The sequence below is a fragment of the Anolis carolinensis genome, chromosome 2 (assembly GCF_035594765.1).
Source record: "Anolis carolinensis isolate JA03-04 chromosome 2, rAnoCar3.1.pri, whole genome shotgun sequence".
NCBI classification, from domain to species: domain Eukaryota; kingdom Metazoa; phylum Chordata; class Lepidosauria; order Squamata; family Dactyloidae; genus Anolis; species Anolis carolinensis.
In genome coordinates, this window is record NC_085842.1 from 231080466 (window position 1) to 231097991 (window position 17526).

Below are 17526 nucleotides of genomic sequence, written 5' to 3' on the forward strand. Positions count from 1 at the left end.
TTTAGTCAATGATTTTTTTTTAAAAAAACTTAAGCATTCCTGCCAACTCTTAGGAAGGCCCCCTGAATGAAATATCAAAAACTGACTCGGTTGAATAGGGATGAAGAATATAGGGTCCTCTAGGTGTTGTTGAAATGCAATCCCATTCTTCCCTCAACTTGGCCTTTACTGAGTAGTAGAGAGCTACGTAGTCTATATTCATCCTCTGAATCAAAGTAAATTTATTAAATGTTGGGAGCTTTATAGTTGCTTAATAGTTGTTCTCCAAATTGTCATACAATTGCTTATAATATTAAAATATCGTGTTCTTACTATTTTCAGGATGCATCTAATAGAGCGATTCAGTGTGCAAATAACTGAAAATCACATTAGTGACTGGCTCTTTTTTCAATGCAAAATAATCGAATGAGCTTCCATTAATAAAATGTTAAGTCAAAATATTTTAGCTTTCTTTGCTGTTTTATTAATACTTTCTCTTTTTTCTCATCAGGGCAGAGCTTGGGATATGGATTTGTGAACTACATTGACCCTAAAGATGCTGAAAAGGCTATTAATACACTGAATGGATTGAGACTCCAAACCAAAACTATAAAAGTAGGTAGATATTTAAAAGGAAAAAAAATGCAAGCATTTTATTGAAGTAGCTGGTTATGAATATTCAGTCTTATTTTCAGAGATTGTCTAAATTTTGAAATGTGTGTGTAGGTGTCTTCATATTATCAGTTCATTTATGGTAGCACCATGAATTTCACTGAGTTTTCTTACGCATGGAATAGTCAGAGGTGGTTTTGTCAGTACATTCCTCTGAAATATAGCCTACAGCACCTGGTATTCCTTAAAGTCTCCCATCCAAAAATTAACTGGGGCCACCCTATCTTATTTTCCAAGATCAGACAGGATCTGTTGCCTTTAGAGTATTTAGGCCCAGCTTTTGACTATTTAGAAGCTATGGGCTTTGAATCTTTGGGATTATACTACAGGTTTGTATAAGGAAAGAATTGAACTCCATGATGAATAGATATTTGCAAGCATACTAAAATAATTTTTGGCGTTTTACATTATGTTAGTCTAAGGTGCGTCCTCCATAAATGTGTGTCATTATTCTCAATTGGTTTTCTGGAAAATGTTCCCTTATGACTTTGGAGCCAAATGTGTTTGAGTTGTGTGAAAAACGTTCACTGAAGAAGTTCTGTAGAAACTCAGTTTTTCAGAGCTCTGTATAGTGAGTGGACTAAATAATAGGAAATTAGGTTTCTTTTAGCCAAGTTAATTTAAGATTCAAGCTTGTCACATTGTTAGAGACAAACTACATGTGGTTTATTTATTTATTATTTATTTTTTCAATTTCCAATAAGCCTTTATTGGCAAATATGTATATCAAGACAGTGTAAAATGCAGAGTATATTATATAATAGAAAAACAATAGAAAAACTTAACGTTTGTCAAACATTCAATTTGCAGACTTTGTTTAGAAACCTTGCCACTGTGAGGTAGCAGTTAAAATCTCCGGAATTTTAAAAGCATGATTACTTTGTCTGGCTCTGATTGGTGTTTCATAAAATCTATGCAGTAGCAAGTTTGATCTTAGTTCCTGGTAGAGGGGGCAGTGGAGAAGAATATGTGGGATGGTGCCCAGCTGTTCTGAGTTTTATTAACTTTATTTTTTTAAAAGTTTTAAAAGTTACATTAAAAGTCTAAAAAGCGAATCAAGAAAAGAAACGTAGAATAGAAACACAAAAATGCCAAGAAAAAAGAGAAAGAAAATAAAAAGAAAGAAGAAAATAAAAAGTATCTTCATCTGGCCAAAAGAATACAACATAAGCTGCTTCTTCATGGTCTCCGTGATCACACAGCTGGGTTATACTTCACCTGTGCAGTACCCTAACAGAATTTCCAAAAACTTGCGTGTTTTGAATTTTGACAGTAACCCCACCGCTCTCCCACAAGCATAAAGGTCCCCTCTCGCTGGCAGGCTCCTCGGTTCCTTTCCCCCTGCAGTTAGTAGCTCTTCTTTTTTTCCTCAATATTTTTCTTGTTACAAAATCTTGCTTACACTAAGTTTCCATTGGTGCTCATACATCTACACACTGCATTTTCATGTAACATTTTTTGTCTGAACCTTCTTTTTTAATACATCCTTCTCTTCAGTAACATTTTTATTGTTAACACCCTTCATCCCCACCCCCATCACCCTTCCCCCCAACCACATATTTACCTATATCTTTATCTTCTTCAATTTCTGTACAATATTTACATTGACTTCGCCTCTTTCTATACATTCTATATATGTCTTCCATTTATTTTTAATTTCTTCTTTTTTCTTGTTCTGTGTACCCATATGCTATAATTTCAGATTGGACCAGATCGTAAATACAATTATTCCAATTTACTATAGTCCATTTTCTTTTGTTTTTCCAACCCCAGGCTATTACAGCTTGTCCTGCTTGAATCATCGTTTTGAACAGTTCTTGTCCTTTTGTTTTAATCTTGTTATTCTCTAACACTCCCATTCATATAAATTCTACGTTTACTTTTAGTGGTATTTTAAATAGTTTTTTTTTTAAAAAAAAAATTTAAATTCTTTTTCCAAAAAATTGACTTTTGAACATTTTCACCACAAATGGGTATACGCCACAATGCCAACACTTATTTCCTTTATCATATATGAAAGTTGAGCTGGGGTCCTATACCATTTTAATAAGAATTTTATTTCCAATTCTTTATATTTAGTTAGTAACTCTTTTGATTAGCTTCCACTGCGTGTTTTTCGTGATTCTCCACAACTTTGCTGACATCTCTTCAACATGTTGAACATGAGGTTTAAGCAGTGCACTCAGTGCAATAGCAAATAACAGACTCAGACAGACATTCTAAATGTCTGGTCTGTAAGACCACATAGTAGGCTCTTGCTCCCATTGCCAGGCTTTCACATTTCAGGTGTGAAAGAACAGGGAGGCATGACACAGTTACAGGTAAGCAACCTGTCCCTCACCCTCTAGGCCTCCCAATGTTGACTCCTTTCTCAAACCACAAACCTCCCCTTAAATTATTCTTCAAATCACAAAATTGGCAAGTCCTCATCCTGGTGCAAAAAGTGAACAAAAGGCTTCCAGTATTTCAACCCCCCCCCAAAAAAAACAAAACAAAAAACCCAACAACCCCATAGTCTCTTCTTTTAGTAAACAGGTTAATTTGTCCATTTAAGCCCTTCATTTTTACCATCCAATCCTCTGTTGTTGGTGCTGCTGAATTCTTTCATTTTTGCATGCAGAGCAATCTTTAACATGTTTGTCTGCCATTTACCATTTCAATTTCAATTATGTATTATAAAAAAGGTGAAGGTTTCCTTAGTTATTAAGTCTAGTCGTGTCCGACTCGGGGTTGGTGCTCATCTCCATTTCTAAGCCAAAGAGCCAGCGTTGTCTGTAGACAACTCCAAGGTCATGTGGCCAGAATGACTGCATGGAGTGCCTTTACCTTCCCACAGAAGCGGTACTTATTGATTACTTACATTTGCATGTTTTTGAACTGCTAGGTTGGCAGAAGCTGGGTCTAACAACAGGAGCTCACCCCGCTCCTCAGATTTGAACCACCAACCTTTCGGTTAGCAAGCTCAGCAGTTCAACCCGCTGCACCAAGAGGGCAATGTATTATACATTTTAATAATTAAATGTTCATCATTAACACATAATTGTAACTCAAATTCTGATTTATTCAGTTCAAAACCAACTAATTGCTTGCCTAAATCTCTCCAGTAACTATAAATAAGAAAATCACTGAAAACCAAAACCCTCTGCAATAAATTGTTCTCCTGTTTTAATTCTATGTTCTCCTTGTACATTTTCTAGGAGATCTTGATATCCATTTCTTCTTGCCTTGTGTCTTTTTTTCTACAAAATTCTTCTTGCGCAGATAACCACATTGGCATCTTTGGACATAGGAATAATTTATTTCTCTCCCATATTCATAATAGAGTGTGTCTAACTTAATGATTTTTAAAATCCACATTCACTTTCCCTTTGTCATACTACATGTAACCTTGCCAATCATCTCTCAAATCAAGAAAAGGGAGCCTCGTAAGTTCTCAATTGCCACCAATTGGCCGGATATTCCCGGATCTTTCACTCACCGGATCGAAAAACAGATTTTCTTTTCCCAACCAAACTTGGGAGGCTCCCGAAAAACTAATCTGGGGGTCTGCTGAAATCCGTATAACGAAAACAGAACAAGATTTAACCAAATTGTACACCCCTAGTAATCAGTTTTAAATAAAACAAACAACATGCAATAAATATGAAAATCAGGTTGGAAATTTCCATAAATTGATGTAATGCCCATAGCATAAACTTGTGGAAACCTTATTTAGTGGAAGGTATAGACTTGAAGTTCCCCATATCTTTCGTATAGATCTTCCTGTACGTACATGTGTATGTGAGCCAATACAAATACCACACCATGTTTTTCAATTCATATTGCATGCTCCTTTCTTTTTCCCAGAGCAAACAGTGGCTAAGTATGCCTTCTTTTTTGTATAGATAATTCCTTAACCTGTCACTTTTAAGTTGACTGTTAATGTGTTTATGTATAATTATTACCTGTCAGGGGAGTATAGATTTTTTTCTAAAAAAATATTCAAATTAAGCTTTTAGATTTTCTTTGTACTCTGTAATATTGAAAAGTTATAGATGATTTGTCATTGTGAAGGAATTAGCAGCAGGAGTTCAAAATTTTTTGCATCGTCTCCTTCCACTTCAAAGAGTTAATAAGTTCTATTTATTAGGATTGTCTAATTATAAAAAGTTATAATTCCTATACCTTCTTAGAAAACAATCCAGGTTTTCTTAATTTAGCACCCTAATGTAAAGAATTAAATTCAGATTAGAAATTTATAGACTTTTTAAAAAATGCAGCAGTTGAGGCAAGTCACTTTTACATTTAAAAAGTTTCTGTGGATGAAATGTTTCTGGATGAAGCTGATTTTCTAGATCCATTTCAATCTGACTTCAGGCCGGGTCATGGAACAGAAACAGCTTTGGTCACCTTGGTGGATGATCTACGCCGAGAAGTAGATAGAGGAAGTGTTACCTCTAGGTTCTCTTGAATCTCTCAGCTTTTGATACCGTCGATCATGGTATCCTCCTGGAGTATCTCAAAGGTATGGGGTTGACAGGCATGATTTTGCTGTAGTTCTGGTCCTTTCTCTCTAGTCATAGTCAGAAGGTGTTGGGGGAGTCCTGCTCTACCCTATGGCCACTAGAGTGTGGAGTCCTGCAGGGCTCATCACTGTCCCTGATGTTATTTGACATCTACATGAAACCGCTGGGAGAAATCATCCAGAGTTTTGGGGTTTGATATTGCCTGTATGCAGGTGATGTCCAACTCTACTACTCCTTTGCACCAGACTCCAAGGAAGCTGCTTCACGTCTGAACCATTGCATGGAGGCAGTAATGGGCTAGATGACGGTGAACAAATTGAAACTTAATCCAGATAAAACGGAAGTACTACAGGTCTCGCGTAGAATGAATCCGGGAATAGGGTCACAACTTGAGCTAGACGGTTTTACACTCCTCCTGAAAGTCCAGGTCCGCAGTTTGGGGGTGATCCTGGACTCCTCCTTAAATCTGGAAGCTCAGGTGGCAGAGGTGATTAGGACCGCCTTTGTCCAATTAAAACATGATCGCCAACTGTACCCATTCCTGGAGAAATCAGGCCTGGCCACTGTGATACATGCTTTGGTGACATCCTGATTGGACGACTGTAACACACTGTACATGGGGCTGCCCTTCAAGGCAGTTTGGAAACTACAATTCATTCAGAAAACAGCAGACAAGCAGTTAACAGAGCAGATGTAAGAGATCTCACTATTCGGCTGCTAAAACATTTCTACTGGCTGCCCATCAGTTTCTGGGCCCAATTCAGAGTTCTGGTTTTAATCTTTAAAGCCCTACACGGCCTCGGTCCAGGCTACCTGAGACAGCATGTTCCCCGTTACATCCCTAGGAGATCTCTTAGGTCCAGCAAGGAGATTCTGGTGTTGACAATAGCCTCTTCCAATGTTCACATCAGGCTTTCGAGGGAAGGTTCCTTTGCTGGGGCTGCACCCCTAAAGTGGAATACCCTCCCAGGGGAGATCAGATCTGCCCATACATTGCTGGGCTTCAGAAAACGTCTTAAAACATTCTTTTCCAAGAAAGCTGATTGGATCTATTGAAATTAGATGTTGACACCTGGATGGCTTCTAGGAACCCTTGATTTTAGGATTTTATAGTTTATTTTATTATACAAGTTTTAACGTTCTTCAGCAATGTAAAATATTTGGTTTTGTTATTTATTGTTTTTAATGTTTGTATTTTATTTTATTAATGCTGTTAGCTGCCTTGGGTCCTTAAGTGTAGAAAGGCAGCATAGAAATCACCTAAATAAATAAATATGACCTATTTTACTCAACATGCAACCTTATTTTGAAGTGAAGTTAAAAAAATAAGGAACATAAAAGAACACACATACCCTATATATTTATGTGTAAGTCTAGAAATTGTAGCCCAACATTCAGCCCAAATAAGCTGTGTTGACTTATCTACAAGTCAGTGTGAGTACTATACCTCAGCTCTTAAAAAAGTAACGCTCTGAGTGGCAAGTCCATCTTGAAAGAACCTAAAAGAAGCACCTGCCCTGTCTCCTCTTTTCTGTGACACTACTTCTGACCTTATTGAATGTGGAGAAATGGGACCAGTGGTCAGAGACAGCTGGTGCTCTGAGATGGCATTGATGTTTGCCCCACTCTACAGAATGACCCTTGACTTATCCAGTGTCATTTCAAAATCGAAAATGTTTTTCCCTAAACCTACCCTCACCTTATACATGGGGTCACTTATACATGATTGCATGATACTTGGACCACTGGTTCCTAAACGGTGTTCTGCAAAACCCTAGAGTTCCACAAAAGCATAGTATGGGTTCTGCAAAAAAACAAAACAAAAAAAACCCCTAAAACTTATTTTAAAAGCCTGTGGCAGAGTATTATTATTATGTTTGTTTATACCCCGTTTTTTTCTCCACAAGGAGACTCAAAGAGGCTTACATTAAAAGCATTTAAATACAATTTAAAATCTACAAATTCACAAACATTAAAATAGAGTTAAACATAAATGGTATTAAAATCCATAAAAACATAATCAAAGCTGAAAACCACAGCACCCACCCCCTGACTTGGTCTTTAAAACCTTATTCAAAAGCCTGCCTTGAATAAAAACATTTTAGTTTTCCAATGGATGGACGGACAACAGGGAAAAGGTCATTCTGGCTTCCCTGTGACGAAGAGAGTTCCAGATTCAAGGGGCAGCCGCTGAAAGAGGAGACCCACTCTCTCATTCCACCAACTACTGTAAGCTTGTGATGGAAGTGGAACTGAGATAAAGTTCTCTCCTGAAGATCTCAGGGCCAAGGCAGGCTTATATGAGATGTGGTCAGCCAAATAGCCTGCACCTCAGTCATAGGACTTTAAATGTCAAAAACAGCACTTTGAATTGTGCCCAGAACGAAACTGGCAGCCAGTAGAGCCGCTGCAACAGGGTTGCAACAAGGGGATTGTCTGCTCCCTGTAGCCAGCCCCAGTGAGCAACCTGACCGCAACTCTTTGTACCAGCTGAAGTTTCTAAATACTCTTTAAAGGCAGCCCCATGCAGAGCATGATACAGTACTGCAGAGGGAATGTAACTAAGGTATGTACCATCATGGCCAGATCCAGCTTCTCAAGGAATGGGCACGGCTGGGACACAAGTTTTAGTTGTGCAAAGGTCCTCCTGACCTCTGCAGATACCTGGCCCTCTAGATTCAACTCTGACTTCTAGAGTATCCCCAAACTGCAGCCCTGTGTCTTCAGTGGGGCTGGTACCCTATTCCCTGATCTGCTTTCTGACTGTCCAGGAGTACCTCTCTCTTGTCTGGGTTAAGTTTAAATTAATTTACCCTCATTCAGTCTATTACTGATGACAGACACTGGTTTAGGACAGCTTCCTTGGCTTTAGGTGGGAAAGAGTAGTAGAGTTGGGGGTCATCTGCATATAGGTGGCACCAAACTCCAAAACTCAGAATGACCTCTCCCAGCGGTTTTATGTATATGTTAAACAGCATAGGGGAAAAAACGGAACCCTGAGGAACCCCACAGGACAATGGCCAAGAGTTCAAATAGGAGTCCTCTAGCACCACCTTCTGGGATACTCCTCTAGGAAGAAATGGAGCCAAAGTGAAACACAATATGAAGACCTTTTTGAAATTCAATGTACCTCTGTTTTAAAAACAAAATTTCAAAACCTACATTATTCAAAACAGAAGGCAACAAGGAGTAGAAGAAAAAAAAGAAGAACTTTGTGGATTCACAATGCTTTGGGACAGAGTTATGGTTCTGCAAGAAAATAAAGGACAGAGTTAAGGTTCCAGGGGTGGTGGTGGGAGTCTTCTGAAGGTTCCATGGTTTAAAAAGTTTGGGAATCGCTTAGACATTCTGTCTTAAAATACACCATATCAGTCAATTCTTTAGCATCACTAGGTGTAGAGCAGCAGTTAGTTCAAAATGAATATGATCATATAACTTTTTAAAAAAGCAATCATATTTATTGAAATTTTCAATCTACCTGTATATGAACATTTTTATAGAATGGGATAAGTGGGGTAAAATCTCTACAAATGGTTTTGCAAAAATGAAAGAAAGGATACTTTCTGTTTTAGCATATATATTTGCAAAAAAGTCTCCATATCTGTAGGAAGCAATATTTTCCAAACGACAGTTTTTAATAGTGATCTTTCCCATTAGCTAACATGTCAAGAGAACTGCAAAATATGTATGCATTGTGTAAAATCCCTTTAGAACATCTGAAGGAAATGAACTGTGAAGGTGAGGAAGAAGTACCCTCACAACCTCTGTGTTCTGTTCTTTCCATATTAAAGAACATTGATCCTAGTGAGTGGCAAAAGGAGATCCTATTTGGAGGTTTAATTAAAGTGAGTGGATTTTATTGATGCTATCAATCAGCAGAGATTGAAGGAAAGGGCTTGGTGCCAAACCATTTAGTGCTCTTGACAGGGTAATTAAATACCACAGGACTGTACTCTCAAGATAAAGTGAAGTGCTTCTGCAGATGTGAGGTAGAATAACAATTTGTGTTGGGACAAAAGAAAGGTGCTTTCCCTTTTAAAAATGTCTACAGAGGATTATTTTTAAAGGGAAAAAGGAACATGTTATTTGTTGTTTTATTGGTTGACTTTGTGGATATTGTGTTAACTTTATTAAATCGCTGTGAAGTCTTATTTGAACAACAGAATAGAAAAGATTTAGAATAAATCTTTTGGTCAGACTTTCTAATTGTACAAAAATATTTAAGGTTGTGTATTCATGTCTTTTCCATGTTTTATCGTTCATGTTAAATTCTTCCATAGTCTTCTTTTTTTTAAAAAAAAAGGCAAACAGAATAGGTTGTCTTACCATATCTTTAAATTAAAAAATGTGTCCAACTTTTCAGTTTTTTTTCCATGTCAGGAGCGACTTGAGAAACTGCAAGTTGCTTCTGGTGTGAGAGAATTGGCTGTCTGCAAAGACGTTGTCCAGGGGACACCCAGATGTTTCTGTGGGAGGCTTATCTCATGTCCCCACATGGGATGCTGGAGCAGACAGACAGGAGCTCACCCCACCAACCTTTCAGTCCTACCAGCACAAAGGTTTAACCCACTGTGCCATCGGGGGCGCCTATAACTTTTCAGTGAGTAGTGTTATTATCTAAGAAAGCTACAGAGCTCAAATTTGTACACTTCCGTAATAGACATTTCTATTAGAGTTCAAGATACAGATTGCGTATTACTATCCAAAATGTTTTGGATTTCAGATTTTTAATTATTTTTTTTTTGGAATACCTACATTTGTGTGTGTGTGTGTGTGTATGCATGTGCGTGTATACATATATACAGTGGAAACCTCTGCTTAAGAGCAGGGATTTAAGGCTTCAAGGGAGCAGCCTCCGTGTCTCATGCCCTTGTCCACATTGGGAGATTACTGTCTGCTTTGCTCATGTCCACTTTGAGGAACTTTGGGTTAGTTGCTTTTATGTGGTTTTTGTTCCTTGTATGTTTGGCTTAATGATGAGAGAGAGAGAGAGAGAGAGAGAGAGAGAGAGAGAGAGAGAGAGAGAGAGAGAGAGAGAGAGAAGATAACAAGAGAAGGAGGGAGGCTGAAATGAGCCTAGTATATAAAAAAAGATGTCTTTAGCTATTCACTTTGCCTTGCTATAACTGTGCTTCTACCATTTTCAAGTTGATCTTTCATTTTTATTGTTCCATTTGAATGTGCTTTTGTACATTATTTGTTATTTATAAAGTACATTTTCTTATTTAAAAACACACAACAAAGAAATTGGCGGGCGGGGGGGGGGATGCGAGTTGGCAGCCCAGAATGGAGTAATAGCATTTCAGTGGGAAAATTTGCTTTGAGATAAAGTGTGTTTTGAGTTAAGAGCTCAAGTCACAGAATAAATTAAACACTTAAGTTAAGGTGTATGTAATATATGTATAATAGCTTGTAGATAGAATTCAAGTCTAAACACAGGTTATTTATGTTTAATATATATCTTACGTACGTAATGTGAAGATAATTTTATAAACAATATTTTAATAAACAGAATTTTAGAACATAAAGGTGTCACTATCTCAGTCACCCAATCCTGTAGGTAACCTGGACACAATCCATGTAGGTCTTTAAAGGTCAAAACCAACACCTTATACTTTGCCCAGAAACTAATTGGCAGCTAGTGGAGTGACTTTAGGATAGCTATACTGTAATATGCTCACTCCTGGATGTTCCTGTAACCTAGTGGTTCACAACCTGTGGATCTCCAGATGCTTTGGCCTCCAACTCCTAGAAATCCTAACAGCTGGTAAACTGGCTGGGATTTCTGGGAGTTCTAGGCCAAAACATCTGGGGACCCACAGGTTGAGAACCACTGCTGTAGGCTGCCGTATTTTTTTTTCTATTGCAGTAACTTAAATCTGTGTGTATTCAAGGTCAAAAACATATCCTTGAATATCATGAATGCCATTTTTTCATGTCAGGAGTGACTTTAGAAACTGCAAGTTGCTTTTGGTGTGAGAACATTGGCCATGGGCAAGGATGTTTATGATGTTTTTTACTATTCTTTTTTTTCTTTTTTTTCTTTTTTTAAAATATATTTTTATTGAAGTTTTACCTCATAAGATAGAGTAAATTAACATCGAAAGAGTGAGAACATTTGATTGTATAGAAAGTAGGAAAACTGAGAGGGAGAGAGAGAAAAAAAAACCAAAAACAAAGCTAAAATGTCCATATTTATATAAAAAAGAAAAAAATCTGAACAAATTGCGATATAAAAATGCAAAAGTACTTGGCAAAGAAATACACCAAAAAGCAAAAAGCATTAACACTGGCATTAAACACTTCAAATAAAATCACTAGGTTAGAGGCCGCTGACATTGGTAATGTTCTAACAGAGAACTGCCAAAAACTATTATAGTTAAACTAAACAATCATTGTTGTTCCAGTACGACAACTGGAAAATAAAATAATAATAATAATAGTAGTAGTAGTAATACTAATAGTCAGGATTTCCAAGCAGTATGTCATCATTTGGTTAACAGAGAGATATAGAAGAATAATATAACGTGCATTTATGATAAGTCTATATTTCATTAAAGGCTAGTAATAAATCATGTTCTTACTCCTAGAATAGTATATTTTTGCTTTTTAGTACATTAAGAATATTTTTCATGTATTTCCTTAGATGGTAGAATATAAATGCCTGCATTTCAGGCAGAATTATCCTATGGTCTGTTGTATCGCTTTTTTATTTTAGGAATGTTCTTTTATTAAATAAAATAAAGCATAATAAATTATAATATGCAGGCAGTGAGTCAGAGCATTTCTACAAATAAATAGACTAGGATGTCTTAATGAAAATACCAGTGTTGAGTCCATCCTGTTCTAATTATACTATTGTTCTAGAGGTCATCAATTAAACAGTCTAGCTCCCTATTTTTCCAGTAAAGCACTCCAGTAAGATATCCCAGAGATCTCCATGCTTATTCAGATATTGCCAGGAATATAACAATTTCTCCATAAATATGCTCAGTTAGTTTTCTATTATGCACAAGGTCCAGAATCCCTTGAAATACACCTGAATTATCTGCTTATTTTCACTGTTTCACAATCTGTTCACAAGCCACCAGCAATTGTGAACTGTAATTCTTTTTTTCTTCATCATGGCTGCCGTATTTTGAACCAAATGTAGTTTCTGAACTTGGTACAACGGTAGCCCAATGTAAAGCGCATTGCAGAAATCCAACTTTGAGATTACCAGTGCGTGCACTACCATATTTAGGTCCTCCAAATCTAGAAAGGGGTGCAGCTGGCGGATCAGCCGAAGTTGATAGTGACTTAAGCACTCTTAACCATTGCATCTACCTGGGCTGACATTGGAGGGACGGATCCAGGAGCACTCCCAAGCTGCGAACACAGTCTTTCGGGAGAGTGTAACCCCATCCAGAACTGGTTGACACACCTCCATCACCTGATTAGGACCCTTGATGGCAAGCACCTCTGCTTTGTCTGGATTTAGTCTCAATTAGTTTTTCCTCATCCAGTCTTAGTGGCTGGAACTGCAAAATGGCAATCTCAACTTTCTAGCTTTGAAGGAGATTTGTGTACATGAGAAGTCAGTAAAATCTTTCTGATTAGCCATGAATAAGAAAAGGTCTTTCTCAGTGGTGGTGGTGTTGTTAAAAAAATTAAACATTTAGTTTTCATTTCATTTATAAATTCTAAAAATAAACCTAGAATGTCATGGAGTACTTAGATCTATTCAGTAATAATTGATTTTCTTTGTTTGGCTTACTTTCATAGCTGTGAGGGCTTGCAAAACAGGGACTCAACACAACATATACCATGCAAGTGGCATAAATTGAAAGTGTAGGTCAGGCCTGTACAAGCTGCTGCCCTCCAGTGCCTACAACTTCCATAAGTTCTAGCCAGCTCTTCGAATAGCCAGGAATTCTGGGAGCTGAAGAAAAAAACACCTCAAGGACCATAGGTTTTAGGTCTTGTGTAAGTAATTAATGTAATCCCCTGTTTTAATACTTAATAAGGTATCCTAAAATGTATTGACATGTAAAGCAATATATAATGTTACTCTCTCTTATGCGATCCCTCGTAGTTCGAGGACGATGGTCTTCCACTTCGGAACACGCCTGTGTATGATTTATTTTAATGTGTGGAGGTCGGTGCATGGCCGGTCAACACACAGTCTTCACAGATTGAGGTCCCAGCAATGGTGTGATTAACACAACGAGAGTGGCTTCTCAATCTGTTGCAGCCTTCTTCCGCCTTCACAGCCGTTGTAACATGTATCATGTTATCCTCCGCCTGCTCCGCCGTTGAGGTCTTTGGGTCTTTGGATTGTGCTTGGTCTGGAACCTCCCCTGTGGCCACTCCTGGGAGTGTGTGACTCCTGTGGTTGTGCCCGCAGGTACATTGGAACACGCAAGCCCCCTCACCACATCAAGGTGACAATCCATCGAGGGGGATATAATGTTAATTGTATTTCTGATTCTAATAAATATAGTGAAAACTGTCCACTGTTTAGATAACTTAAAGGCCCTGATTCAAAAGAAGTTTTACAAGTCTCGTTAATTTAAAAATAACATGTATTGAAGAATATAGCTTTCTTTCCCTTTTCCAGAGTTGATTTGTTTATCAGAAGAACTCTTTCTTGTTGAATGGCAAATGTTATGCTGCACTGGCTAAAACAAATGTGGGGGCATATTTGCTATACCATCTCATGGCATTCTCATACATTTATTTATTAAGACAAGCATATAATGCTGTTCTTTCATTGCAAGAAAAATGCTCCACTTCTGTTCAGGCTGAGAGTAGCTGGTAATTGGTGCAAATGTTCAACTGATGCTCAAAATCCGATGCTACACTCAATCTATATGCAACAGGGCACATACTGTTTTAAGTCAGTGAACATAACCACAAAAATACTGTTCTGTTTATGTAATTTCATATGGACATAAAACTTGGTTTGTTTTTCATTCAGCATGAATAAATTGTGTTCCTTGGATTCTAAACCATAATGTGCATTTGCCAAATCATTATTTTAATATTTATTTATTTATTATTTAAATAAAATATTTTTATACCTTGCCCAATATCAAAAGATTTCATAGCATGCAATAAAATCAATTAAATTAATGTATTTCTTTCTAATTTTTCCTATATGTGATACTATATTATGCTCATCTATTCTACATCACCAATCAGCATCATTTGCAATAACACCTTTGGTTGTGTAATGTTTCAGCTTAGCATCCAAGCCACCTTGCTATCAGAAAAAAACATAATTCTTTCTCATTTGGTCCTTTTTAAATATAAATAAATAAAATACCCCACCCTCACTACCATTTTAGATATTTTTTTCTTTGCATTTTCATGTGGACCAAATATATCACAGTATAGCCCCCCCCCCCCCCCAATCTGCCAGACCATTACCATGGTTTCACTTAACCATATCTGGATAAAAATGTTCTACCTAGGCAATTTTTAGGATGCTCTTATAGCATGCCTCAACTGGAAGTTAACCATAGAGTTGTTCTGGAGGACCTAGAAATGCTAAAGTAGTGTTCTCTCTTGGCATTTTCTAGGTCCTCCAACATGATTTTGTGGTATGCATCTATGGGAAATTGTTCATTTCCGTGGGTCACTGTTTTCAGAGATCTCATTTTTTCTGTGGTAAATCCAGAAAATCTTTTGTGGGTATGGGGTTGTAGTAATAACAACAACAACAACAACAACTTTATTTCTTACCCTCCTCTTCTCGTGGCTCGAGGCAGGTTACAGTATAATTAAAACACATAAACATTGTACAAATTCTATAAATACGCATATTAAAATGTATTTCTATAAAAATACATATAAAAACATATTTCTAATATATATACACACACACACACACACACACACAGAACAGAGTTTAAACACAAGACGCGTATTTAAAATTCATGCTTTGCAGTACACTTATTGTGCTCTTAATGAAATGTGTATGCCATAACATTTGATTATTCTGATCCATAATCTGTACCCAGAACAAGAAGCTATTGCCAGGACAGAATAATTTTAAATGTAATGGTTTCCAGTTGGTAAGGAGGCCAAACAAGGCAACATTTTATCATCCTATCTAATTTATTCATGGAATGTAATAATATGTAAAGCAGGATTAAACTTGGAGGATGAAGCTATGAAAATGTGAAAAATAAACACCATCAATTTAAGATGTACATGGGACACCATACTACTATAAGAAAACAGCGAGGACTTGAAACAAATATTGAGAAAAGTCAAGGAATTACTGTTAAACACAAAGAAAACAAATATAATTATGACAGATTATTTATAGAACTTTAAAACAAGACATTTCATACTTTGGCTCAGCTATTAATCAGGAAATTAGAAGAAGACTAGGGATTCATCTACACTGTAGAATTAATAATGTTTGACACCACTTTAATTGCCATGGCCCAATGCCATGGAATCATGGGAGTTGTAGTTTGGTGAGGCACCAGCACTCTTTGGCAAAGAAGGTCAAACATCTTACGAAATGACCACTCCCATGATTCCATACAGTTGAACTGAGACAGTTAAGGTAGTGCCAAACTGCAGTGTAGATGCACCTTAGGACTTGGAAGGGCAGGTATGAAGGAACTAGACAACATCCTGGTATATACCTGAATACAAAATGGAGGACCATGGTATTTCCAATTTTGATGTATGATTATAGAAGACAGTGAAAAATGCTGATAGGAAGGAAAGCAACCAATTTAGAATGTACTGCTACATTGCAAAACTTCAGCTTTTCAGTATTTCTAGTGCTATGGAGAGTTTTGATAGAGATGGAAAGACTTCCCCAAACATTCCGTGAAGATTGACTGCCTCTGAGCCATGGAAGGTGGAGTAATGGAGATAGAAGAAACCTGAAAGGATTGAAACTGGAATAGTTTGTTAAGAAAGAGGACAGAAGAGGCCGTGATTATAAGCATGCCTGTTTATCTTCCAGCACCGACCTTTTCAGTTATTCTATGCAACCTTCCGCTTGAGAAGGGAGAACTTTGAAGATTTCTCCTCTGCACACGCAGAACAATCACATCAATAGTTTGTCACAGGCTGACAGTTATAAAGATAGGCTGTGTTTCTATTAACTACTTCCCTAAAAGAGTTTAGTAAAATGTTCATGGTTTACTTCATTTTCACAACACTCCTGTTTTCTAGATTAGAGATTGTAACTCTTCTAGTGATACAAAAGCCAAGAAAAAGTCCAATAATGCCAAAACAAAACCACAAACCAGGATGAGCATTTTTCCCCAGGTTTTTTTTTCTTTTTCTTTCGGGGGGAGGTGGTTGAAGGAGTAAAACTATTTTCCCCTATCTTCCTGTTATTCCCCCCACCCATGTCACCGTTGTCGCAACAACTGTCATTTGTGATATTGGGGGAGGGGAGGGGGAATAACCAGCCAAAATGGAGGAAGTGATTTTCCTCCTTCAACAACTCCTCCCCTGTTAAAACGTACTATCCTTCTCGGTCTAGATCCTCTTTTGGAGTCTACCCGGATAATAGAACAGTACCCTATTTTCAAATTTTAGTAAAGGTATAAAAAGGTTATAGGAGAGCATGTTCTTACAGAGGATCAACTAACCATTAGTTATTAGACTAGTCACACACTAAATTGTGTTTTTTCTTTATCATCTCTATCTTTTACACATCTGCTGTGTTTCGTTGATTGCTATTATGTCTTAGTTATGATACATTGTTGTATTAATTGTTTACTTTTAATTTATTATGTATTTGTATTTTTGTGTATTTGTGTGGCATTGAAGGGCTACCATACATGTTGTTAGCCACCCAGAGTCCCCAAGGGGAGATGGGATGGAATACAAATCAAGTTGACTTGACTTGACTACTCCCCAATTATTTTCTAGCTGTGGGTCCTGGTTTGGGAGATCCTTTTTATATCCAACAATCCATCGGAATGAGTAGCATGGTTTTTAGCTCCTTGGAGCTCGTTTTTAAGGGGCTGTGGTTTGCCAGGGGGGAAATAGCAATGTATATTGCACAGCTCAAAATTTTAAATCTGAGGCTTGATATTGATTGAAATGTTGGACAATTTAAAAAAGAAACTCTTGGCTGTGGAAGCAAAGTTGTGTTCTAAAGATGGCATGTCCTTGGTGTATTGTATAAGTGTGTTGTGTAACTGTGTAAATAAAATTTTGATGAGGTAAGAACTCTTTTCAGAGAGACCCAAGCAATGCCAAGCCCTGTTCCTATATTAATCTTACACTTTTCAGTGAAGATAAATAAAATACTACAAGATAGAACTTGCCAGGCAATTGTTAAAATAGTTGAAGAAGAGCTTGATGTGATGTTTGTTAATAATAAAACCCGGAAGGATTTAAAATG

The 17526-nt window shown here is 37.2% G+C and overlaps 1 protein-coding gene across 14 annotated transcripts in view; it reads left to right on the forward strand.

Annotated features, from left to right (window-relative positions):
• The window catches only part of elavl2 (ELAV like RNA binding protein 2), a 212990-nt gene that overhangs the window by 175871 nt on the left and 19593 nt on the right, over window positions 1-17526 (forward strand). For all 14 annotated transcript variants that reach the window (XM_008103466.3, XM_062971873.1, XM_008103471.3 and 11 more), the window contains one exon: window positions 491-594. In XM_008103466.3, coding sequence (XP_008101673.1) covers window positions 491-594 — 104 coding nt within the window. The remainder of the gene's footprint in view (window positions 1-490; window positions 595-17526) is intronic.